We start from the raw sequence: 26856 nt of genomic DNA, 5'->3' as shown, positions 1-26856 counted from the left end.
CCTACACATGTCAACACCTGCAGGCTTTTTAGTCAAGTACCTTTCTTGAATGGCCTAACTAAGATTGTTCCATCTCTAGAGACATGAAAACATGTGGGTGATTGCTCTTCTGGAAGATTTAGAAAAGAAAATCGTGTTGGAGAAGAGAGAGTAGACAGAAGAGACTGAAGGAGAGGAGATACAAGGAGCGGACCTGTGAGGAAAATGAGCGATGCAATAGGCCACTGGATGTGGGGAGTGCCGACTCGACGCCGGCAGCAGATGAAAGCAGGGAAAAGTGGCGGGGATGACACGAGATGAAGAGCGGCGCGCAAAATGATGGAGATGAAAGAGAAAGAGGGGGAGACAGAGAGCGGCAGAGAGACAATGGGTGTCAGCGAGAGGAGGAGAGCAGAAGGCCGACCTTGAGAAAATGTGGACAAGGAAGGGGGGCAACAGGGACAGAGGGAGGAATGGAGAGAAAACGAAGAGAGGAGGGGGACTGAAGAGGAGCGAGTCGAGAGGGTCGGATGAGCTTGAGGGAAGGCGAGGACGAGTGACAGTCTTCTAAACAGAGGGCAAACGGGGAGAGAGAGCGACTGTTTCTTCACTCGTTTGATTAATTGCAGTTTGTCATCACTGTGTATTTTTAGTTTTTGTTCTGTCTTGAGTCTGTATAAGTAACTGTTTATGTAAATATCGCAGTTCATTTCTGTGCTAATTCCAAAACTATGCACATTAATCTGCAGCTACAACCACTTGCACTTTTCACTTTTCTGGGGAGGTTTTTCACTGAAAATGGCGCAACTCTGAAAGTGGCGACCAGGATTTGCTCCCATTCAAGTTCAAGAGCTTTAGTGAAGTCGACCACTGATGTCGGGCCACGAGGCCTGACCCACAGTTGGTGTTGCACGTTATCCCAAACATGTTGGACAGAGTTGAGGTCAGGGCCACTCAAGTTCATCCACATCAAACCGAGAACAAACACTTTCTGATCTTGTGCTTTGTGTTGAAACAGAAGAGGCTCCTCCCCAGACGGTTGCCACAAAGTTGAAAGCACTAAAAAAATATTGTTGTATACTGTAACATTAAGATATCCCATTAATCCCATTAAGAATAACACTAGACCAAAAATAGCCTGTAGAGAAGCTGTCCACATACTTTTGGCCATGTGTTCAGCTCACCATGTGCAGTGTTGGTGATGTCCTCAGTGCGAATGCTGAATGTATGTAAAGTTAGTAGGTGGGTTTAAAGAGGTGGCTCACCTGAAATACAAAAAAAAAAAAAAGTGTTACTCATTAAAAAAAGAGAAAAACAACAGTAACCGTCCCATCAGTGACACCTGATCTCACAGTGAGCGCTCCTCTCTGGAACTACTTTTTAATGACGAGAGTTTGGGGGGGATTATCCACAGTGACAGATGTTGTTTCTGGAAATAACTGTTGTATTTTTTTTAATGCATTGCTTTTCATCGCTGTGGGCACTTCATAATACTCCTATCAGTGATCTGATGTGGAGGCCAACATCTCAGCGGTAAACTCCCTCTTTAAGTAAATAAACAACAAGTTCTGTCCCAAATAGAAATACAGAATAATCTGCTTGTCTTTCCTCCCATCACCTTCCAGGCAACACACTCACTGTAGTAGTTAGAAAATGAGACATTCTTATTGAGAGTCATAATTCCAATGAAAACATAAATATAGGCCAGCAGCTTCACCGCCCACTACATCAGTTTAGCTTGTCTACCCTGAGGCCGATAAGACTGTCAAACTGGAAGTAGGATGCGGCGACATATTGTTTGAGTCAAGAGGCCAGCAGTCAGATAATAAGAGGCGTGATGTGTTGTGCAGGAGAAGGAGGAGAGAGCAGGGCCGGACTGAAGGAGACGCAGTGTTACGGCAGGATGTTGGATCTTGACCAGGAACAAAAGATCACTAGCTGGTTTTATTTCTGTCTGTAAGATGTTCTGATTCTCTCTGCTGATAATGTCAATATTCTTTGCTGTAATTTAGTGTTATTCAGTCTTCAACAGTAATTTAAAAAGGTTCAGAAGAGTTTAGACACAGTGAGTAGTTCATTAAAATTTTAATTTCCCAGGCTTATCGGCTGTTGACCTAAAGTGTCTTTATTATTCTTCATGTCTTTGAGATTTAGTACATATATATAGATATTAAGATATGTGTAAAGATATTCAGTCTTCAGAGGAAGAATCCTAATGACTTTAATGATTCTCTGACTTTTCCTGTAGCACCACTAGCAGCTCAAAGTTTTCACTCATCTAGTGAAATATCTCAACATCTACAGGTTAAATTGGCACAAAATCTTGTACAGATGTACAACGTCAGATTTATTGTCACTTCCACAGTACAGGCTTGCTGGTGCAATTGTGGCACACACAATTCATCTGTTCATCTGTGCTATGGTGTTATGGGTGGGGAGGGGCAGCGTCCGAAGGATGTCAAGAGCCCTGATGACCTGGGTGAAGACGCTGTTGCTCAGTCTGGCAGACTTCATCGCTAGCATTTGTAGTTTTAAGTGAATCGTGTACTTGCTGCTGGCTTACCATGACATTTGGCGAAGACATTCACGTGCCCCTGAGAAAGTATCCTAGTAACTTTGGTTGTCCCCGGGGTGCCCCGGTGGCTCACCTAGTAGAGAGTAGAGAGAAGAGAGTAGAGAGAGGTTTAGTCCTACCCACAGTGGCCCAGGTTTGAGTCCGACCTATTGGTCCTTTGCTGCGTATCATCTCCTCTCTCTGTGCCTGTCCGTCTGACACTGTCTGTCAGAAAAATAACAAAAACAGAACTTTATTTGTCCCATGACTTCTAGAGCCACCATTCAGTTATAATTTCATTTTGTCCAATTCTTTGTTTTCTGACCAAATACCTGTAAATCTAATGGCCCAATCAGTTGCTTATGAACAAATGTTAGCATGCTAACCAGCTAAGCTAATATGATAAACATTAAACCTGCTAAATGTCAATGTTAGCATTTAGCCCAAATTGCTGCACAGCCTCACAGAGCAGCATGAATGGCTGCTACAACACTTTATATATATGTGGTACTAAAGTTACTGTAACTCTCTTGTATTTGACTAGTCACACTCCCCTCCCCAATACACCTGTAGTTTCATCATCTGTGAAGTTGGAAGTGGTCTTTAAGTTGTATGTATTTTCTTTTAATTTCCTCTTTGCAGTTAGTAACTGAACAAACGCACAAGTGAGAGAACGTCAGATGGTCTGGAGGAAGTGAGAGAGAGAGAGAGATGTGGAAAGGGCAGAGGAGAAGGAGACAGAAATATGGAGAGGAAGAGAGCGAGGCGCAAAAGAAAAGCGGGAGGACAGTGGACGACAAGAAAGAGAAATGGAGGAGGGAGTAAAGAGAGAGAGGGGAGGGGGGGAGTCAGTCAGAGGGCAGGAGGGAGGAGGAGAGGCTGACGGCTCAAGTTGAGGAGATCAGTCTGCTCAGTGTCTGTCAGTTAGACAGGAAAGAGACTGAAAACAGCTGGAGGCTCTCACTGTGTGTGTGTGTGTGTGTGTGTGTGTGTGTGCGTGTGTGTGTATGTAACTGCCTACTGCCAACACAGGCCACCCTGTGTGTGGTATATGTGTGTTTACACCAGAGAGAGAGAGAGATGGGGGGCATGGCAAGGACAGACAGAGATCAAAGACACACCCACATACATACATACACACACACACACACACACACACACACACACACACACACACACACACACACACACACACCAGCGTGTGTTGGCAGTCATTGGTCAGTCTGGACGACTGTTGGATGTGATCTCAATACCTGCAGAGATAATAGATTTGGAGAGGTCACACACACACACACACACACACACCACCTGCAGATGCCCAGTCGCAGCAGGAGTCCGGGGAACGAATTGAATTGTAGCAGTGATCGAGGAGAGATTGTGTCCTATGTAATTTCAGACTGTAATGTCCTGGTACACAGCCCTCCCTCCCTCCAGGCCTGCATCCATTTCTTCTCATTTCTCTTTATTTCAGAACACAAAGAGCACACACAATCTCCCCCATCTCGCTTTGTGTGTGTGTGTGTGTGTGTCGCTTTCTCGTTTGCATTTCCAGCACCCTCCCCTCCTCTCACTGCTCTGTTGTACAGTTTTGCTCTCGACTGTCTGGCTTTCTGTGTTGCCGTTTTGTTGTCTCACTCTTGCGCGGAGATATTTTCCTCCTCTGTTTTATTCAGCTCTGTTTTGCATGCTGCTGTATTTTACACTCTGTTCTTGTCGTTGTGTTTTGTTCTGCACTGTGGCTTTTTCTCCCTCTGCAAATGTTTCTGTCTGTGCTGCTGCTCATTTGAGGTCACTTAATGTTTCCCAGGAGAGCACAGTGCTGTTTCATTAGCTTGTGTGACACTGTACCAGTGGGTTACCTTATGAGAAATGGCTATTATTTGTATTTATAATGCATCAGGTCAGGAGGATTTCCCTCATCTTCTATCAGATCAGTTAATTTGCCACACTCACAGTCTTGTTTTGCAGACTACTTGCTCAGCGTTAATGTCATGTCAGGTCATAGTTCTCTCCAAGTCACAAACACATCACAAACCACCCAGTCAACTCACTCAAATTCTCTTTGACATTTCCATAATTCATGGCCAGAAATTTGTGAAAAAAAAACAAATGGAGACAATTTATTAACAAATAATAAATGAGCCGTTCAGGCAAGGAATTGACTTACAGTGTTTGGCAATATCTTTTTTGGTTTAAACCCACCAGCACTCTACTTACCAAAAGATGTTTAACCATTTTAAATAAGCTGCAAAGTTTCACTTAGAGTTTTCTTTTTAAACTGTATTGCTGCTGATGATTGCTGCTCTGTTCTGGTTGATAATAATAATAATTATAATGATAATATATTACTTGTCCACAAATGTGGAAATTTGCCTTTGGCTTCACAGGCTGTTAAACCACATCACTGTGACTCACAAACAAGAAATACAATAATGATATTAGCACAACATGCACAGTACAAACAACAATAACAGACGTGATTCCAATGTGAATGATGCTTATGACTTCAACAAACTTATTGCATTGCATGGTTGCTGTTGCAGCTCAACAGTTTAGTGAATTCTTTATAAAGCAATGAAAACGATCAGACACGGTTCGACCAGTCATTTCACATACTGGGGGGGAAACAGGTTAGCTCATAAATCCAGCTGCACCTGAATGTAGGTTAGGATGAACACAAAATATAAAGCCACGAGCAGCAAGTAAAAAAAACAGATTTGAGAGGAGGAGAAGAGTGTTGACTCACTTAGTCAATTACTTTGCCACAAACAGATTTGGCATTTGAGCCACAACATGAGGTCTAGTAGAAATACATCATTATTTCATAGATTATTGTCTGACTTGGTTAATGATTGTGTGACTGTTATGAATTGCAAACATTATTTTACCAACCCTGTGGCCAGACTGACCATTGATATCAGATTCTGCAACATCCAGCATTGTGTTCAGTTTGTTGCTTCGATTCGTTCCCTTACGTTCAAGGATTTATGAAACATTTACTGAGTTTAATGTTTCACCGTATGTGTGAACAGATAGACTTAGATTGTAAGAGCAATAAATCTTCCCGTTGATGATACTTGTCAGCTGATTGTTTCTATTCCTGGGTTTGGTAGAGAGAGGGAGGCTCCTCCCTGCAGCGTCTGATTCGAAAGCTTTGTGTTACAATGTTATGACAAGGGACTGAGTGTGTAATGAGGATTCATAGGATCTGTGAGAATCAATGTGCTGTTATCACCAGAATCACCTGCTTTATTAGTGATTAGTGTTCCTGAGTGTTGATCTTTCCATGGGAGTTCACTGAACGCTGAATTTTGACTACAAATGGTTTTGCCTTTCAGCAGTAAAGTAATTGGCCTAGAGGCAAAACCATTCATTTCTTGGATGAAAATACTTGATAATCTCTTTAATAGAAACACAGTTTTAAATGGTGTCATGAGTCATGGGTGACGTGGAAACGTGTATCAGACACATTCAAACTTTCCCAAATTCAGGTTCAGTTGTGAAGATCTAAATGATAATGAAACTCTCCTTTTGTCTAAGGGCCTCCGGGGATCTCTGGGCCCCGTTTCAAAACCACTAATTGAATTTCTGTTAATGTTTTTGCTGGTTGTTTTTTGTGCATATTGAGCTGAGTCCCCCCCCCCCCGTCCCCGTCCCAGATCCACATCGTCATCAGAAGCAGACGTGTTAACGTTGGTGTTCGTCTCCTGATCTGCTCTTATTAATTTGTGTTCAGCTTTGTAATCCGGTTATTTGCCACTTGCTTCTTGTTCTGGCAGAAAATATCAGTAATTAGAGCTCAGTGCTTGGCTGGCTACATTTACTCTCGTCTTGGTGTTGTACTGAAGAGTGCTTGTTAAAATGGACCTGCGTCGCTTTGAGATGAAATGAGCCAAATCCACCCCCATTGTTGGAGTCCACCCGTCTACATCAGTGATTCACGATCTGAGCCAACCCAGGAGTTGATGAGTCACTAGTCGATTTTTAGGAAAACAGATTAAAAACAAATCTAATCTGTGAAACCTGATAAATGTGCTTCAGACTCTGTGATAAATTTGTTTTGCCTGTAAAATGTTAAATACTTCCAGCTTCTTGGCTTCCCCCCTGTAATTGATAATTAGAATTTCCTTTGTACCAACCATCATCCATATGTATGGCTTCAGCTGGTGGTCACATGACTTTGATTTGGGCTCTTCTCAGGCTGAGACTCAATTTTTAAAGTCACTCGCTGAAGGTCTGAATTTTGGTTTAAATGCGTGTAATTTGGAGGATTATGGACAGGCCAGATTGTCAAGTGGACCCTGATGATACGGAGAAGATACTCAATCATGTTCTGTGGAGTATATGCAACGTTGAGATGGGAAAGGTAACTTTAAGCTGTTTCTGACATGGACATGAAGGTTTGAGAATATGAGCGAATACGAGAGTGGCAGGTGTCATGCACACAAAAAGACACACATCAATGAGCCAGTTTCCTTTGTGAAATAAACCCTTTTAGTGTGTCAGGTGAGAGTTAAAAAGCAGATCATATGGCAGGAGAGGAGGCAGTAGACGCTAATGGGATTCTAACAGGGCTGCTAAACACACCTGAGTGTTGGCGTGGGTGGACATAATAGTACAGAAAATGGCATTGTACATTCTTGGACAGCAGACAGCATCCTCACATGGACCTGGCTGCAAAGAGGGAGCAGAAATCAGACCTGGGTGACTTCTTGTAGAGAAGTGTAAGAACCCATGTGCAAAAAATATGTAATGAATTCACTTATTGAGCAGAAATACGACTTTATTCCACAGGTTTTCTGTGTTTTTATCCTACCTGTTGGTTTTGAACTGTTGGTCAGGAAACAGTAATTATTAGTCGCAGCCCTAATTAATGTCAGTAAAAAGCTAAGAACATAATATATATGCTGAGAATGTTTGCTGTACTTGTGTGTTCTTAGTTGCAGAAACCAGTGATGCATCGTGGGATGATTTTCCAGTTGATATTCTGTGTGAAGGGTCACGCCCAAACTGAGCTGTGGTCTGTAGCACAGAGTGAGATTAATGAACACAAGTGTGAGTGATAGATTGTAGTCAAGTCAAAGTTTTCTCCTTGGATGTTTTTTTTGTTTTGTGGGCACTCTTTCTAGAGGTTCTGGTTCAGTTCCACAGGGTCACAGCAGAACCGACCCGATGTTGTTGGACTGGAGTGAAGTTTTTTCAAATCAGGGCTTCAGTTTGACTTTTGGTTTCCAGTGTGAGTCGGATTCAACCTTAAGAAAACAGTTGTTGTTGTTGTTGTTGTTGTTGTTGTTGTTGTTGTTGCTGTTGCTGTCAAATCAGGAAATTCAAGAAGGTGACATGAAAACTCTGACAACACTTGTCCATCATATGTTGACCTCATACATGGCTTATCATTAGAAACATGTAAGCAGCCTAAGGTTAGCCACTTAGCATGGCTGTTTGCTCTGACATTAGACAGCGCAGATAAATATGTGCTATTAGTCTTACCCAAGTGTTCGTGCCCCCCCCCCCCCCTCCAAAAAAAAAAAAAAAGAAATATATAATAAATAAAATGTAATAATAATAAATGAATAAAATAAAAATAAAATATAAATAAAAAATACAGGTCTCAGACTTTTGCACCCCGCTGTGCATTTAAATAATTCAATTTATATCATAAACGTGACGAGTAGTCAACTAGGAAAATCTGTGGTTGAAGGCAGCCCTGCTACTTTAACACTCATTGTGCCCTCTTTGCCTTTGCTTGTCCTTTCCACCAATATTGGATAACCACCCAATTTGTCCAGAGCTACAGGTCTTATATCTAGATCCTCTTCTCCTCTTTCTTTTTTCTGAATAATTCCTTTTGATGAATTCCTGGCTGCCCTTTGATCTGAGCAGTGTATTGAGCAGTGGAAGCACATCAGATAAGGAAGGCAAACTCTTAAATGCAAGTCTGAGGAGAGCTGCACGGTCTTGATCAACAAGACAGGGGCATGAAAAGAAATGGCCACACATGAAAGGACACATGGAACAAAAGCCGTTGACACGGGCGCTGTGGATCCTTTGTTTTGTGAAGATATGACAGAGATGTATCATTTAATGCAGCGCGGCGTATGGACGGCGTCACGCTCTGCTTTTTCCCATCGTCAACCTTTTGTCCTCCTTGAAAAGGAGCACAGTCAATCTTCTTTAAGTGAACTCTCTGTACAGTGGCTCTTCATTTGCTCCTCGAACATGTTGTTTTTCCTCCCAGCCGGTTGATACTGGGTGTCACTGTTTTTCTAAAGTGCACGTCTCTGTTTTTATTTGCACGTCGTGCAGGAGGAGCTCGGAGCCCGAGCAGCAAAGGTGGGCTTTTGAAAACAGAAACCTGAGATATTGGACCTGCCGTTCCTGCTGCACCACCAACACTGCTGCTGCTGCTCCTGTTATTTAATGTGTAAATGTGACCTGCAGTTCGTAGGCTTTTATTTGTAGATTGTACACTCAGGCTCGTCTGCTGGTGCGTGACAGAGAGAGGAAAAACACAAAGATCAACTTTTGTCTTTAACTTTGTTTTATCCAGGTAAAACTCCTCTTCCAGCACCATACACTCACAGTCCGTACCATACAGTTACAGTCTTACACCAGCGTCCACTGAGCACGGGTCTAATACCTTGCTCAGGGGCACCTCAGCAGTACTGGTTGATGGCAGAAAGCACATCTCTTATTCACTTTTCCCCAGTCTTCTCTGGTCTGTTCAGGGGCCTTTCTCACAAAGCAGGATTACAAAGTTATCTGGACACCATGTAACATCCAGAGCAGCTCCTTTTTACTTCAGACCGTGTTCCAGCTTTGAAGGGTGTTCTGGGTTTTACTCATCAAAGATGCCAGTTAACTCTGTAATCCCCCATTGTGAGAAAGGCCCCCCTGGACTCAAACCAGCAAATTTTGAGTCAGAAGCTGGCTCCTCGTACTGTCCGCTTTGAGATCAAAAAACACTGGGAAAGTGTTGTTGGACGTCGTGTGTCATGTTAGGTGTGCCATGACATGTGACTCACCTCGATGTGAGGCAGCCTTTCTTTTAGGGTTTTCTCTGGATTTCTTTGCTACAAAACTGCAAAGCTTTTGTGCAGCGATTGTTTTATTGGTTATGAAATTCAGGTTTGGTGCTTAGAGACAAAACCTCGGAAGGCTTTACTGTTAATCTGTGTCTGCTAGGTGCAGAAAAACACAGACATTTAAAAGCTTTTTATGATTTAGTAATTGCAATGAGTATATTTATAGAGTAGAAATTGGAAATTAGAGTATGTCCCATGAGTGAGTGTAAAGGGGTTATATCTCACATTTCTACCTGAAACCATGCCAGACCCGGAGCCTTATTGTTTTCAGGTTGTCTGTCCGTCCGTCCCATTCTCGTGGACACGATATCTTAGGAACGCCTTGACAGACCTTCTTCAAATTTGGCACAAACATTCACTTGGACTTAAGGATGAACTGATTAGATATTGGTGGCTAAAGGTCAAAGGTCATTATGACCTCACAAAACACACACTTTTTAGCCATTACTAAATACTTCACACAGCATTATGACAAATTTTCACACAAATGGTTCATATTTTCTCTGACTCTGGATAAACAGGGATGTAACCTGAAACTAGTCTGAGTGGAGGAGGGATACAACCACCAGGAGGGGGTTCTAGTTTATTTGACACTGAAATAGAATAATCATATAAACTGTAGTGGCCTCTTACGCTAAGTAGATGCATGTGGAGTCACACCTTTATAACATCACTAAGCACTGTGCACATACAAATAAAAGGGGCAGGAGATCTGACACTCAGATTGCCACCTGTCTGTTTTGGCTTTCAAGCGATTATTTTTATCAGAGATGCACGGATGATATACCTGAACAGGTGGGAGGTAAAAACTATCTACACTTACGTACCCCACAATTGGTAAAGTGTAACTAAATTATATATCCACAGCCTGTTCATTATGATAACAATGGCTTTTGTGTGGAGGACCATGAACCTTAACAGCCTCTCGATGGTGTGAAGGGGAAGTCCCTCTCACATCTACCATCAAAAGGACAATACATACTTGATTAAAGATGGTTATATACAGGAGGAGTCATTTAGTGTCAAATACCAATTACTGGTAAGTCAGCTCAGGCTCACACCACACACTCACACACACACACACACAAACACATACACACACACAATTGCAGAAGTGCATTAATGCCCTAATCATGCGGGTGAGTGGAGGTCTTACATCTGCAAAATGCCAACTTTTCAGAAATGAATAACAGCAGACTTCTTCACAGATAGTCCACTGTGCATTTTGGAAATAATGCAGAGGGATTTTGAAAGGGTTTCATAAGCCCACAGGCCGTATCATTTTCTCAGCCCACAGAGGATTATGCTAAAAAATGAAATCACCATAGCTGGAGTTAATGGGTTGTCAGCTGACAACATGGTAACAGTGAAAAGCCACCCACAGTGTAAACATGCCAATTATCGGAGCTGTCAGCTGCCCATTAATATTACATTCAAATCAAAAGTTACTTTTTTGCCTTTGTGCCTCAGTCTATCACACCGCACACCTATCGGCAAACATTATTTAAATTGTATTACTTTAACTGACTGGACAACCGGACATTAAAAATTATTATTTGAAATTGGAAAATCTTTATTGGCAACATCATTGTTCATCAGTCGCAAATTGAGATTCCAAATAATAAAGTCATGATAGGTTTTTATGAAAAAATCCTCCACTCCTCTCGCATAAATTACCTTTCTTTCACTAACTCATATCCAATTAATTTATGGTTTGGAGTGATCCCTCCCGGTTCAAGAGGTAAAACACACCAAGGGGGTGAAACACTCTAAAATTAATGTTTCATTGTGACTTTAAAGGTGACTTGAAGCAGAAGCACGTTTTTACAAAGTTACCGTTACCAAGCAAAGAAAGTCAAAATGTTACATTTATGTTCATGAATGCTTTTCACAGACCTGCATTATCACCTGGGATGTGCCTGATGATCTGTTTTATCATTTCAAAATTCTCTTTCCACTTATAAAAGGCAGAGGTAGAAGTTTGAAATCACATCAGGGAGCTAATCACACAGATCATTTATCAACAAAGCTAGAGTTACACATTCCCAGAGATTGCTGAGGATGCTTCCAGCTGTGACAACCTTTTCCACTTTTCCATCTGAATTTATCCTAATGACACCGTGCACTTTCATCACGTGTGGCGTCAGAGCTATAGCTAATCAGCCAAAGACCAGAAGGCTTTCAGCGCCAATTACAGTCGATTCAGGGTAACCGATGTGCAGCGAGACAACAATTCTTGCAGTAATATGAAAAGTTTTTGTTCTCTTCAGCTGTGGATTTTGTAGAATTCAGCTTGTGTTTGGGTAAATGATCCTTTTCCATCATGTTTTTTTTTATCTTTCAGTTTTGTTCATTTCTTCATATATGTGGACAATCTTGTCTCTAAAGTTTTCAAAGGAAAAGACCTAAACTATCTAATATGTGTCGTGAGTGCAGATTATTTGCTTTCATTTTCATTTTATAACAGAATAAGCCATTTTAATTCAGAATAGGAATCTTTCAGCACAGAACAAACAGCGACGGCAGCGCTGGTCTTTAATCACAGGTTATTACTGTATATTTAGGTGACATTTGTTGAATGGAAGTATTCTCCTTTCCTGCTTAAGTTTGTCATTCAAGATCTCTTAATATAATAGAGCGGCCACAACTAAGGGATCATATGCTTTGCTTCAAACGGTGGATATTATCTCATTTTGGAATTAATTTCAGCCGTATTAGCATCTTTGTGGTAATAAAAAAAGAATCCACACAGATGCCAGGAGCTTTTGACTGCCAGCGCACGGTTACAGCATATGTGTGTGTGTGTGTGTGTGTGTGTGTGTGTGTGTGTGTGTGTGTGTGTGTGTGTGTGTGTGTGTGTGTGTGTGTGTGTGTGTGAGAAACCAAAGCCTTCCTCGTGACAACTAATCTCCTCTCTCCTTTCCCTCCACCACATTGTTGATCAGTGTCCTGTTACTGAAAAGCCAATGCAAAATGCCACAATTATGAGCTGTCAAATGCCAATTACCGGTAATTCAGCTCCCCGGTGTGTGGTGGATGAGACAGTCACTCAACGCCAGCTCTCCTCTGCCTCCTCCCTTCATTTCCACATCACATTTGAAGAATTATATTGTTTCGTTTTTTTTTTTTTTCTTTTTTCATGTGTGAATGTCATGAGCGTCAGACTTTAATGAGTTTTGACCTGTTTAATGACGCTGCTGTATGAGAAATATATCAAACCCCTCTGTGATTGATATCACATACTGTAGCCCTTTATCACTCGCGACTCCTGAGTATTACACGTAAAGAATAATAATGTGACGAATGACTGAACAGATTTTCTTCAACAGACTGTCGCTGCACCACCCGAAACTTAGAGCGGCCAAAATCAATATTTAGTATTACCAGTGGATCATATGAGAATGCTTGTAGTGAAGCACAGAGAATTATTACTGAATTCTGCAGCTCCCCCTCAGCTCTGTGGAGCGATTTAGTAACTTTCAGGTCATTGTTTTTGTACAGTTTTGGTTCAGTTTCAACGCTTTCATCAGCCTCCATTTCAGCTCCAAATCCCAACTCTACGCAACCTGACCACCGCCAATTAGCAGACCGGTGAAGTTAGCAGTTGGCTGTTAGCAAGTTAGCAAGACTGAAGCTAGACATTTGCCTCAGGAGCTGGTGGAGACTAAAACAAAGCTAGAATAAAAATATGACTCTTGAAAATATAAAATCAGAGTTTGAAGTGGGAAAAGAAAGTGCCGGTACTCAACTGTGCATCGGCCAATATAAGCACAACATTATCAACTTCTACATTTCTGCAGTGAATAAAAGACGCTGGTGTTCATGATATAAATTTATTTATTTTTAGGAACCATCAGGAACCATGTATTAATTTGATATTGAATATTACATACTGTATGTGTGTGTATCTGCAATGGAGTTATTCCACATCTATCAGAGGAGGGATGTCAAACTGGCAGCTCCATGGTTCCTATGGACTCACTTTGGTTGATAAAACTAGCATCAGAGAACTTCGAATAAGCACAGACAGACTCCGCTAGGATTAACCTCTTTGTCGAGAGGTGAACATGTGAGACGCATGGTGCCCTCTGGGTAATGCAGTTCATATAGGTTCGATACGAATCGCCCAGAACCTGAAATGTGCAACGGCCCACTTTGAGCACTGCTCCAGAGGAATGTCAGTGTCGCCTTCTAGCTACCAGATGTGTAAAATGGCAACTGTTTGCTAACAACTTTGCCATATCAACTTAAAATTAGACAATATGTGGCAAAAAAATCAATTTAATGTAATTCAAAATCAATTCAAGTTTCAGCAACAAGAAAATCAGAAGAAATATCTCATTTCAGAATCAAGATTACACATCCTGATTATTTCCAAATGTTGGTCTGAACATTTATATTTGGCATTTTTCCTGGACCAGCGTCCTCCCATCTCTCCTCCCCCTCACATAAAATTACAACAGTGCCACAAGCTACAAAGTGCCAAGTAACTGTAATGAAAATTCTTGCTGCATGAATCTTTCAGACCTCTTTCATCCCTTGTTAGCAGCACAGCTATGTTAGTGGCTTCCAGCTTAATTCATGCTTGATCGCGCAACACTCTCGACCGCTGTCTCTCGACAAAAGATTGGATGTCACACCTCAACCTGCGCTCATGCCTGAGTGACAAAAGCTGGAGGACAGAAATGATTAAGTGGAGTGATCACGCAGTTAACCCCATTCTGCCAAGATGGATGTTGTTTCACTCTGGATGAACACTGAAATGTGAACTTAAATTGCCAATTTTACATCTATGTGAATGACTCATTTAAGAACAGAATTTCTTATTTAAAGTCCCCCAGTGTGTGAAGATTTTTTTTTATGATTTGCTTTGGATGTTTTGCTTATTGAGTGTATAAATAAATGCATCATCGTGACTTGACATTCACGCTCCCAATTTATTTCTGTATCTAAATATAAAGGGAGGAATCTTTGAAGTGGGGAGGAGTCCCTGAGTTTATGTTAGCATTGCTGCTTTTATGACGTTGATGAATCTTACACATGTTGACGTCAGTGTGTCTCTGCTTTCTTTGGTCACAATGAAGCTGACTGTCACTTCCTGTGTCAAAGTAAAAGCCCCTACATTCAAACGAATTGAAACGATCATTTCCTTTGAGAGTCTGGTGTAAAGAGGAGAAGAGACACATCGGACATCTTGTATCAAAATATTAATTTCCCCATCTATAAATACCTCATGACATTTCTTTAGATATAAATCCGCTTCTCTTGCTCAACAATAAATTTGTATCAAATGAAGAACTTTACCATAGACAAACACAAGCACTAATTATAACACTTCCATGAGACCTGAGGCAACCTATCGTCTGGTCTAATTTGTTCACATATGGTGCCTGAAATAATTTGATATTTTGATAATGACACTGTGAACAGACGGAGAAAAGAAATAGATTAGCCTCATCATACATCCTCAATATGTTGATAAAAACATATCTCCATAGAGCAACTTTAGCTTTTCAGACGTGCTCATGTTCCATTTCAGCTTCTCACAGCTGTTGACAATCACAGAGATAACTGACACCATGTCAGTTATGTCAGCTTATGTCAGGCTGACAAAAAAAAAAAAAAAAATCCCAAAACAAAACAGCTGTGGTTCACTGCCTTCTATAAGTATGTGATTTGGATGTTAATGTGGATGAGTGTGCGCCTCATCAGCATATCCCTCACGCTTACGCTGAGTGTCTGTCTACATGGGGAAGCTCCACATAAACAGGCAAATGCCACAAGCCTCTAAATGTCAATTAACTGTGATTCATCTCTCTGGTGCATTGGGAGGGAGGCAGAGTGTGGCCATTCATTTAACCGCCTCCCCTCTTTGACTTTCCATTTACGTTTAGCCGATGCTCCAGTTCACTGCGACTTCCACTGAGTGCGACGGTAGAATAAGCTGTAAATTGTGGGATCGCTGGGGTTGCGAGCAGATAATGGAAGGGATTGGAAAGATAAGGGTCATAGTGCGGCATTGACATCAATTTCACTGATAGCAGGACAATCATATGTGTGATATGCTTCTAGGGGAAAAATAAATAGCATAACCGTAGTCAACAATTACATGGAATTTTACAGGGCAGACAGTTTGCCCCGAATGATTGTCTGCAACAATTGAGAAAGCGTGTGCTCTTGTAAGGTTTGGGAAAAATATATATAACTGGACTTGACTGTGGATCAGGAGGCAGTGCAAAAATCGAAGTGTTCATTTTTCCTCGTCTCTGAACTTTGCTTGTCGTTCCCTGGTTTAGAAGAAAGAATTACTGCAGTAATAGGAAATAACGCATTATATGTGCCCTTTGTATCTGCATTCACTGAAATTGTGGATTTTTTTTTAATACTGAAAAAATTTAAATGAAAAAAAAAAAAAAGTATTTGCCTGATTTGAAGCATAATCAGCAGCTCTCTTACACCTTCTCCCATTTATCTCTTCAGAGGTCTGTTGAAATGCCAAATGTGAGCCGGCAGGATTACTGACAACTTTAAACAAAACTTTAAAAGCCTCCTCTCACAGGAGGAGAGAGAACGGGTTCTTGGTGGGAGGGAACAGAAAATCTAATCCTGGAAATTTTAGGTAAAACTTGTGTAAAATCACAAGTAGAAGTGGGTCAGTTCCTTCCAGGGAAACCATATCCCCCAAGATGTTTGATGCACTCTTAATATATCTGTATGAGCTTTTTCAGATGTTGAACACAAAGACAGATTATGCGATCTGAGAAACAGCTGAATGAGTATGTACTTCCACTTCTCCAGAGGACGTCAGTTTGAGTAGGCGGTGCTTCAGTGTGGACCAGACCACCTCCCAATGTGGTCCGAGCGATCTTGAGTGCATTCTCACCTGCACTTAGGTGTGAACGGGACCTTAAATCTGTCTCAAGTCAACAAGTCTCAAGTCCACAGCTCTGTTGTCTTGTGAAATCTAGCCCTGGACATTGTTTCTATCACTTGCGATAATCTTGTACTCAGGGCTAGACCGGCTAACAGGCCAGGATTATATATCAGCTGACTCTGGCTCAGTGCAGATACATCGGTATCAGTGTTACCAGTGTTGTTCGCTGATAAGTGACAAAAAACTGTGGTAGAAAAATTCCAAACTAGGTCCAAGGTAATTTAGGAACAGTGTCTCCATGTACTGGATATTTTGTCTCCAAGAAAACACAGACATGTTGATTCTTCCTCTGTAAATTGTCCTCCTCAGTAATGCCCAAGATGCATACTGATGTGAAGCCTTTCTTTTTGAAAAAAGGCTTCAAAAGTGCAGCATCGGTCGGGCCGAGAACTTACCAAAGTAATCACTGAGATCTTGATCTGTGACGTCGTTCTGTCATTGACTGGTATGAATGTTTACAACGGACACAGTTATATTTTTAATTTTTTCCTTGTGTTTTTCCTCCAAATAAGTTTGGGATTTTGCTTGTGACCAGTTTGATCATCTTACTGCTGATAACTCGCCCTGTTCTGACCTATTTTGTAGCACTGCTGCTACATGTTGAGATCTCAGTAATGACTCTGGTGAATACAGTGTTATCATAATTTATAGCACCAGAGCTGCCAAAATAAAGCCCACGTTTCAATAAATTGTCCTTTTCTTTGAAGCGTTTTAGCTGCTAACTTTGCTGCGGTTGTATTGTAATGTAAGTTCACCAGCATCACTCAAATAACTTCAGAGGGATTACTAGCAAGTTGGCTGCAGCTCACAAATATAAAGTCCAGATAAAGCACTCTAGACAGATGTATGATTATATATAGCTACAAAATCAAATGAAAAAAATGAGTATGAGTATAAGTTCAGATGCTTGACCCTAAAATAATACCCAGCAAAACGTCCACAAGTGGCAACTATTCCACGAGCGAGGTGGTCATGTAGGTCTGTATGAAGAAGAGAAACTTTCTTCACTCTCGTCCTCTCACTCGTCTCGTCTCTCTGAGCTCAGTCAGCTCAGTCGCCACGGGGCTTTTTGGAGTCAGGCTCAGAGGATATGAATCATTTCTGATGTGATCTCATGCTCTCTGCCCCCTTCCTTTCACTCCTTCAGTGTTTTACTTTTTTCTCCTCACATCTCTTTTTGGCCATTTTCAAACTTCCCCACTCTGTGGCCTCCTTTTATTCTCCTGCACTCTCTGGTTTTTAGTCATTCCTCTTTATTCCCTCCTCCAGTCTCCCCCTGCAGCTCCATCGCCTTCAGTCTCTCTCTGATTTAGTCACATTACTTTTACAGATCTTTTTCCTCAGCTCCAGCCTCTGTTACTATTTTATTCTTTTGCATTTATCCTTCCCCATAAATTTTTCTCCCATCGTTCTTCCAGCTCCTTTCATATCCATCTGGACTTTTTCCCTTTTAGTCTTTTAACCATCTCCCTTTTCTTTCTCCATCCTCCTCTTCCTCTCTTTTCCTCTCTGCTTCTGTTTTTATTATCTTCCCCTGCGTCACAGAACAGATTCATTGACCACTATAAATAAGAAGAAAGTTTATGAGATTCATGGCTTTGGTGAGACTGTCTGGTGTGTGTGTGTGTGTGTGTGTGTATTTTTGCATTTTATGAATAGTGGGAGTTGTGTGTTGATGTGTTTAATTTGTGCGTAAGAGAAGAAAAAAAGAAAGGTGAGGGAGAAATCAGAGACGTAGGTGAACTCTCGGTTCACACGTGCTCCTCTTGGTGCTACAGGCCGTGGAGGAACTCGTCTGGCAGCCTGTAGTTTGCATTTATGTGTTTTGCATGTGTGTGCATATCTGTCTTACAGTGGGAACGGATAACTGCGTTGACAGCCCATTGTCTCCCTCAGGGTAGAGACTGTGGTTCAGTGACTGAGTCAGTCTCATATGCACTCACATTACAATGAGATGGTCTGATTTATGCACACACATACATACACACACACACACACACACACACACATACACACACACAGATGTACAGTAATCACACATGCACACCCACTGTTCAGCATACATGTGTAGTTACACACAAAATTCATCCCTGTACACATGGGCGGACACGTGGCTGCACACATGCTGTAAATCCAAAACAATCAACACCCCCTACGCACACACACCCCCACACACACACACACACACACACTTCACACTCTTTGTTTGTGTGACTGTGTTTTACAGCTGATTTGTAGGCGAAATCCCAGCCAGCCCATTCACCTCCACGCTGTGACATGTAACATATTGTCCTAATCAATCCCTCACGCACTAAGAGGCTTTTTGCAGTGGAACCACCCGGGGCTAGCCAGCGGTTAGCGAATGCTTATCCCCCTGTTCTTATGGAGAGAGTGAGAGGCAGGCTCCCCGCAAGAAGTTTATCTTTACAGGCGCAGAGGCTGGATGAGAGGGCAGAGAGCGAGGGGGGGTGGAGGAGGAAAGATGAGGCAGAATGACTCGATTCCAAGACATGAACAATCGAAAACCTCTTGAAAATGTCACTTGAAGCCTCATATGGTCGTATGTGGAGGCGAAACACACAGAGCTGTGGACTCAGTCTAGATTGCATTAATGAAGGATTACAAGTTTTCTATGTTGCTCTCTCTGATCCTTCTTTCTCTTTTTGTTTTTTTTTTCTTATTCTGTTTGAGCCATTCTCTCTCCCTCTCATGATTCTAAGGATTACAAGTTCATTACAGTTCATTTGTTTACAATACAGCACACAGTATATTATATATGTATGTGTATATAAGATGTCATTTTTTGTTACTGCAGCAATTTGTCTCACTGGTAGAGAGCTGCTTGTTGACAACTAATCCAAATAAAAACAGCCATTTCTAAGAGGCAGGGACAATTCGTGTCAGCTGCTGGATTGCTTTTAATGAACACGTTCTTCACAAGGTGCTACGCGACAAGACGAGGCGTACATGCAGTCGAAAACCAGACGGTATCGAGGAGAGGCTTTTGTAATCCTGTTGTTTAGCAGAATTGGTCCTGCTCATGGTTTCCTGCTGCTCTCACATGCAAATGAGTTTAAAGTTTTCTGTTGAAAGCCTCAAATGCACTTTCTGCTACATCAGTTTTATTTGTCAAATCCGTCTGAAATTCGGTAGAAGCCGTGCTCTCCTGTGGAGTGTATTTGAAAGCAGAGACCTGACAGAATCAGTAGCGATGCTGACTTGTTTGGGGAAAAAAACAAGGTATCACAGCAGCACTTCTTACTTTCTTTTTACAGAAAGGGAAAAAAGGGGAAAGTATAGGATCAAAAGAAGTCTTGAGCCTCAGCAGCAGACGCACAGTCGAGTCAGTCGATTGCAGAAGAAGAGACGAATGTTAAGAAAACTCATTCCACTTGTCCAATTTGCACTCAGTGTTCTGACGCGGCCTGCGGATCAGCAGGTGCTTCACAGCCTCGGCTCGGACCGTCCACCTTTCATCTCTGTTTAAGTTTGAGGGCAGATCTCCAGGCTTGTTTTTTTTTTGGGTGAACCTGCTCCGGCTCGTCTGACCCGCTGCGCTCTTTCTACATTGCTTTTCATGCTCAAGCAAAGAGACGCAGGCGCCTTTAACTGAATTTCAAATAGATTAGAGAAGCAGCGCCCGAGCCACTGTGGTGTTCCTAGAGGCCCGCCCCCTAGCGATGCCTCCTGGTAGACAAGCTTTACTGTAATGAGGGCCTAGCTGAAGGAAGTTGGCTAAGACTCTGCCTGAGGCTTCTTATCAAAGGCTCATGATTCAGATTTTTTTAACTTCTTCCTCTTTAATGAACTTGTCTCTGTTTCCATCATGGTTCTCTATAACCTTGTTTTAAAGCGTCTCGCACACATAAAGGAGGTCGATCCTCCCTTCTGACTAAAGCAAAACGAGTGGGAGGGAAAAACATCACTCACAGCAAATTCATTAAAACAACACCAGATTCATAATGAAATACTTCGAATGCTTCGTCTTCAAGTGTTCCCCGACTCCGTCTTCTCCCTTTTACTCTCTGTTCGCTCTCTCTTTTAGTTTCACTTCAAACCAACATGATGAATTATTTTATTTTAAAATATATATAAAATAGATATATAATTTTCTTTTTTTTATATATATATATATATATTTATATTTTATATATTTTTTTCTTTGTCTCCTTTTCACCTGTAGGTATCGGGGCTCAGAAAGTGCGAGTGGAAGAGGAGCTGGAGGCGTATCCCACAGAGTCCGTGGATCTCCGTTGCCAGTTCATCGATGGAGGAGGCCGGACCAAGCTCACGCAGGTCGGTGGATGAAATTGTGCTTTTTAGTAGGTTTGGAACCAGTGAATTTCAAAGAAAGACTGACAAGGTGGTTAAAGCTAATGGAGTGAAGTCATTGGAAAAATATGAGGAGAAGAATGGTTTATATGGAGGTCATGAAGGTCAATCCCTCCCACATGATCTTTTCACTCTGCAGATAAAAATCAGGACCTGCCAACAAAGAGACTTGCGAACTCGGCCTTGTTAAAAGAATACTCTGAGCTGCATTAGATCCGGCCAACTTCTTTTATGCGCATTTTCAATTTGTGAATAAAAAAGAAGCAGAAAAGCTGGAAATTCAAACAAAAGATGAAACACCACAAAAGTTTTTGCACTCGGCTGAGGTGAAAAAAGTTGGTGTGTCGACGAAGTGCAATGGAAACTTCAGATCTGTGCGGAGCGATGTGGAGAATGTTCCTTAAATTAATACATGAAGCAGAAATAAATGTTCTCCACCTCATTTTTGTTCTCTTGAGGTTCAGCTGCTGCTCTCATCTTGTTGTGTCGTCTCTGCAGTGATTTTAATGGCCGCCACCTGTTTATCTATAAAATCCAACTCCTTTTTTTTTTTTGAGTAGTGGCGAAACGCTCATTAATTTGCAATTTCTTTTGTCTGTTTTCTGGAAATTTGGTTCGAATTGGTGCTGAATTTAAATATGAACTTGACTATTGTGGCTTAACAAGCAAATGATTTACATATTATACTTAATTACTATCAAGCAATGTGTGAGTTTGGCGATTTGCACACAGCGGGGGGGGGGGGGGGGGGTTAAAGCTGGGTATGCTTGAAAATAACTGCTCACATTTTCAGACAGTCTCCTCCTAAAGGTATTTATTGTGTAAGACTCATTTGTGCAAATAATGCAAACGGAAAGATTCAAACCCTCAAACTTGATTGGCAGTTTACAGTGTTGGACACGGCCGACAATGACACTGAAACAAACAATAAACAATACAATAATACAATAAAGTAAAAAATGGATTGGACTGGGGCGACCGGTTAGGGCGCCCTGAACAGTTTGATTCCCGGCCGGCCGGATTCTTTCCCCTGCTCTCTATCCCTGCATTTCCTCTTCATTTTCACTGTCCTGTCAAATAACGGCACGGAAAATTCCCCCCCAAAAATCAAATAAATAGATAAATAAAGAAGTTATAACATTATTATTGTTATTATTGTTTCTTTGATATTGTGATAGCATCGTTATCGTGAATTCTTTTGGCCGCAACAATCGTGTGGGTGAAAATCTGATATCATCACAAACCCTAGTTGGATTTATGTGAGGCTAGCTTGCAAACATGCTAACAATGATACTCTGGACCTGTTGGCTCCTACTCGCCACACGGATTAAAATTCACAGAAATCACAGAATTCCTTCAGCAGTGTTAAACAGTGTCTGTACGAGCTGCAGTTTCAGAAACGATGCAGATTGAAAAACACATACGGAAATACAAAACAAAGACAACAACGGACACGAGCCGCAAATGAAAAAAACATGCTGCAGGAAGACGAAAGCAGACACGCTCCAAAAACAGAAACGATGCAACAACAAAAAAAAACACACAAAGCTGCCTGAAGGACATTTGTTGACAGCGATCAACATCGAGTCGTGTGACCTGCATTAGCTCGGTAATATGCCATGAAAACCATCCTAAAAGTCAAGTCTTTCTGAGCAGTGTTTTATATTTTGTGACAGTTCCTTCCCTTGTGGCTGTCACTGTCAGAGTTTTCACATTCAGCTCATTTTAATTTGAATATTTGAAAGTCAATTTATTTCGCCAAACCCCAGATGACAACTTATCTGACACCACCTGAACTCCTCTGATGTGCTATCACACACCAAGTAGACTGAAGCAAAAACACTATCAGCTTCTGGTGTGATCTGTCCCCTGTGACTGGTGGACGGAATCAATAGACAATTTGTTCACATACAGAAACTGAAATTACAGACGACACTTAACTGCCGTCTGATATTTTCCCTACAATCTACATCTAACGAGGGAATCTCATCCTCTCATTTTTTCCGACATCTGCGTTACAATCTGTCTTCCTCCTTGTAACCTTCAGCCCCCTGTGCTGTTTACTAAATGTTTATTGATGAACTTTATTCCCTCTCCTTCCTGGTCTACTTCAGCCAGCAGTTTGTATTTGAAACTGTCACTTTGGGAAGTGGAAAAGAAAAGGAAATCTATTTGGTACAACATCACAGTGTTCTCCCTGGCGGTGCAGGCTCATACAGAGACATCAATATTGTTCACATATCAGAAATCTTAAGAAGAAAAGCCTGCAAGACCATTCTCTTTGAAATTGTGTTCTTTATAATGGCGATGGGGTCCTTCAGAGAGTGTTCGCTGCTCTAAGAGACCTTTAATTTCATCCTGTAATAGATTCTTGGCTCTGAACTCACACAGCTTTAATTGAGTTTGATATTTTGCAGCTATAAGTGAAATTCTTTCAGGTGTCGTGGGTGATAGACCGGAGCAGATTTCAATATTTGTTCAGAGAAATCTCAAATCATTTTGTGTGTGTGTGTATATAATAATATACTGCTGCTGCACTACAGACTGTTTGTTAAATGTGAGGTGAAAGGGACAGGAGCATGTCAGTATCCTGAGGCGTCTGATTGCCTCAGTTTCTGGTGAAAATCTCCACTCCACATTAAAGGTTCAGTGTCATTTACACTTTCCAAGATTATAAATATCTCTGATGTCCACTGTAAATAAATATCCAAAAAATCTGTTTTGAATGCACAGAAAAAAAAGACTTTTCCTTATTTTCATCAGTATGATAGGATGATCCTCAGGCAGTTCCAGAACTTTAGTGAGAATCATATTGATTTTAAGTTTTCTTCAAAATATCAAAGTAAGCCAGTAATAGATGTCTGTATGCACAACGGATACACTGCAAACAAGAACTACGAGTAGCTATGTTGGTGTATTTTTAACGGAGCCTGTGTGTATACAACTATAGCAGGGGTAAATAATTAAACATCAAAGGTCCAGTTAGACAAAATTTTTAAGCAGAAATCCAGAAACTTGGGTCAGTGGTCAACTACATAACAACAAAGTGCTTCATTTTACAAAATGAAATAAAAACAGTGGCTTGACCTCTTCTATCCCACTTTCCCCGCCCTATTTCTCAGACGTGGTCTCTCACCCTTTGTGTTTGTCTTACTCACCGACTCGAGCCGCAATGATTGGCTGTGTAGAGTAATGTGACCAGTGCTGTAAAGGCTAGAAAAGCTGTGCTGGTTGAACTACAACTGGGCCCGGATAGGCCGCCACCTGGGTCCGGTGCCAGACCTCTGAAATGGCCACGACTTTCCCGAATCCAACCACTAACCACTGGTTTTTCTATCCAGGTGTCTTGGATCTGGGAACCCACTGATGGCCAAAGGGACAACATTGCTGTTTACCACCCGATCTACGGACAGAGTTTCCCCAACGTGGCTTTCAAAGACCGAGTCGCCTTCCTGCACAACAGTCTGGAGAATCCGTCCATCAGGATTTCTAAGCTGAGAATGTCCGACGCCGGCCGCTACACCTGCGAGTACGCCACCTATCCTTCTGGAAACGAACAAGGGACGACCACCCTCATCATGCTCGGTGAGTAGAGACCTGTGACGTGTCCACGCAACACAATCAACAAGCTGCTGTGTACTTCAGATACAGCTGAGGAGTTTTGATGTTGAAGGGTTGGAACACCAAAAAGGTCAACAGTATTTCTCTCCTGCAGAAAAGAGCCGTGCTTGAAACAGGCTTTCAACGCCTGTTCTGCTACATCAGCCTTGACAAGCACCTCCCTAGCCATCTGCTTATCATTGCTTTCTATACAAGACGTTCCCACTGGACCCAAAGTCTGAGAAGAAGCAATTTAAAACATTTGACGAGTATTCTCAGGGTATATATACTGTGAAAAACAAGGAAGATGTGTGAGAGAGATTCAGACGTGGAGCTACATGTTGAGTATCAGTCTTTACACTGTAGTTAGACCCATTTCCTGCGCTGATGCGATTTGATCAGCAGGCAGTCTGCAATGTAAGATAAACTGTAAGTCTTTATTCCAAACTCCCACTCTTTAGGTTGAGCCAACATGAACTTTGCTTATGTAAGACACCGTTATATTGGATTATTAGCAGGTTGACAGCCTGTCAGCAGGTAATTATGGATGCAGGAGGAACTCATGTTTAGGTAATGGTTCTATAAAGGCACAAAGTATTGACATATTTTCAAACAGTAACTGATTTATTTGACAGTTGGTTTAGCACGGGGATGCTTCAGCACGGTGGTAACACGGGGATGGACCTGGTTACACAACATTGTCTTGTACTTCGTATTAACCTGGTGAGTGGGTTCAATAGATACTGTACAGATGTTGCCCTTTGCCACAACAGCTCGCCAACACGTCAGTTCTGTGCACAAACACATCATCAGGGGTGACCTCTGCTGTGACCTGCTTTTGACACACAGTATTTGAGCAGTCATAATATTCAGTTTAATTACAATAAGGTCAGCTTTGACTAAATGCCTGAATGAATTACTTGTTGAGGACCCTCACTGTGATAATAAGATGAAGGCGGTTCAGATAATCCCGCTGTAGCCCTGTGTTCAGCCCTGACTTTTATTATGACTGATTTATTGAGACTTTACATCCATATCACATCAACTATAATTGCTCTAATTAGACTAATAGAGGTGTCAACACTGTTTCTGCATGTTTGGATCACACGTGAAAATATTGTAAGTATATTCAAATATCGCAGTCCATTTCTGAATCACGCACAGACCTGATGCACAGACTTTTAGATTCAGAGTGACTTCCGAGGACGTTGTTAAGTCCATCTTAATTAACACCCTTCAATTCACCTAGAAATCATAGAGTTGAGAATCGTCACGTTTTCAAGTGTCACAGTAATCCAGTTGTAGCTGTTTGTCCATCCATGGATAGTTTGAAAACAGTATCTGTTGAAAACCTGTGGACATACAAAAAAAAAAAAGCTTTTCTTCTGCCTCCGTGCTGGTGATAGCCACGGCCTTGTGAGAGCGATATCTCAGGAATGCCGTGATCTGTCTCGTCCTGAAGAGGGCTTCAGTGTTGTGAGCCCACTTCAGGTTTTTATTGATCTTACTTGGAAGGAGTCCGTCCTCTTCACTTCCTCTCCCTGGATGACACCAGGACAGGGGGGCCGCCTGGTTCTCTGGTGGTCCACCACAAGCTTATTGGTTTAGCTGACATTGAGCTTCGAGTGATTGTTGTTGCACCATGTGACAAAGCTCTCTGTCAGTCCTCTGTCCTCAACTGTAATAACAGTCTCTAAAGTGAAGACGGCATATTTCACTAAAGATTATTCACAGGAATCACACATGTCACTCAGTACCTTTTATTAATGATTTTTTATTATTAATATCATCTGGACAAATGTGCATGTAAGCTGTTATCCCCCACACAACACCTCAGAAACAGACACATAATGAACCCACAAATGACACTGACCAAAAGGTTGTATTTTGAATCTACAAACAGAACTAGTTAAATAAATTAAACAAAACAAAGTACAAAACCAAATGTAAGAAAATGCATAAATACTTGCAGTATAATGGTGATAGTTACTCAGAGATGACAGTCTTAGGTTTCTCAAAAAAGGATATTAAACGGCCCCAAACTCTAAAGAACTTATTCACAGACTTTCGAGTGGAGTAATTGATTTCTACAGTGGGAGTGAGCGGGACGGGCAAAATCTCTCCATTTGAATAGTAGCGTGTCGAGCCAGTAAAGAGGTGAAACCAGCGCACCCTGTTTGGTTTTGGGTGACGTCAGTTCTAGTGGAGGAATCCTGAAGACAGCAGTCATGGGGCTCTGCTCTATGGGACACATAGAGAAAGTTCGGAACACTGATTTCCAAAAATTCAGCTGCACATGAGCACGACCAGAACAGATGAAGAAGTGAGGCAGGGGCGTGTTTACATTCGTCACAGACAGCGTCCACCTCAGG

At 41.7% G+C, this 26856-nt stretch overlaps 1 protein-coding gene across 2 annotated transcripts in view; it reads left to right on the top strand.

Moving 5' to 3' along the window:
- LOC111220842 (poliovirus receptor-like) overlaps positions 1 to 26856 on the top strand; it is a 291785-nt gene that overhangs the window by 97437 nt on the left and 167492 nt on the right. For both annotated transcript variants that reach the window (XM_022744082.1, XM_022744081.1), the window contains exons 2-3: positions 20736 to 20848; positions 24226 to 24469. In XM_022744082.1, coding sequence (XP_022599803.1) covers positions 20736 to 20848; positions 24226 to 24469 — 357 coding nt within the window. The remainder of the gene's footprint in view (positions 1 to 20735; positions 20849 to 24225; positions 24470 to 26856) is intronic.

The sequence above is a fragment of the Seriola dumerili genome, unplaced genomic scaffold, assembly GCF_002260705.1.
Source record: "Seriola dumerili isolate Sdu_G_001 unplaced genomic scaffold, Sdu_1.0 BDQW01000078.1, whole genome shotgun sequence".
NCBI lineage: Eukaryota > Metazoa > Chordata > Actinopteri > Carangiformes > Carangidae > Seriola > Seriola dumerili.
Note: the sequence above shows the minus strand (reverse complement) of the source record. Positions and strands in the feature narration are given on the sequence as shown.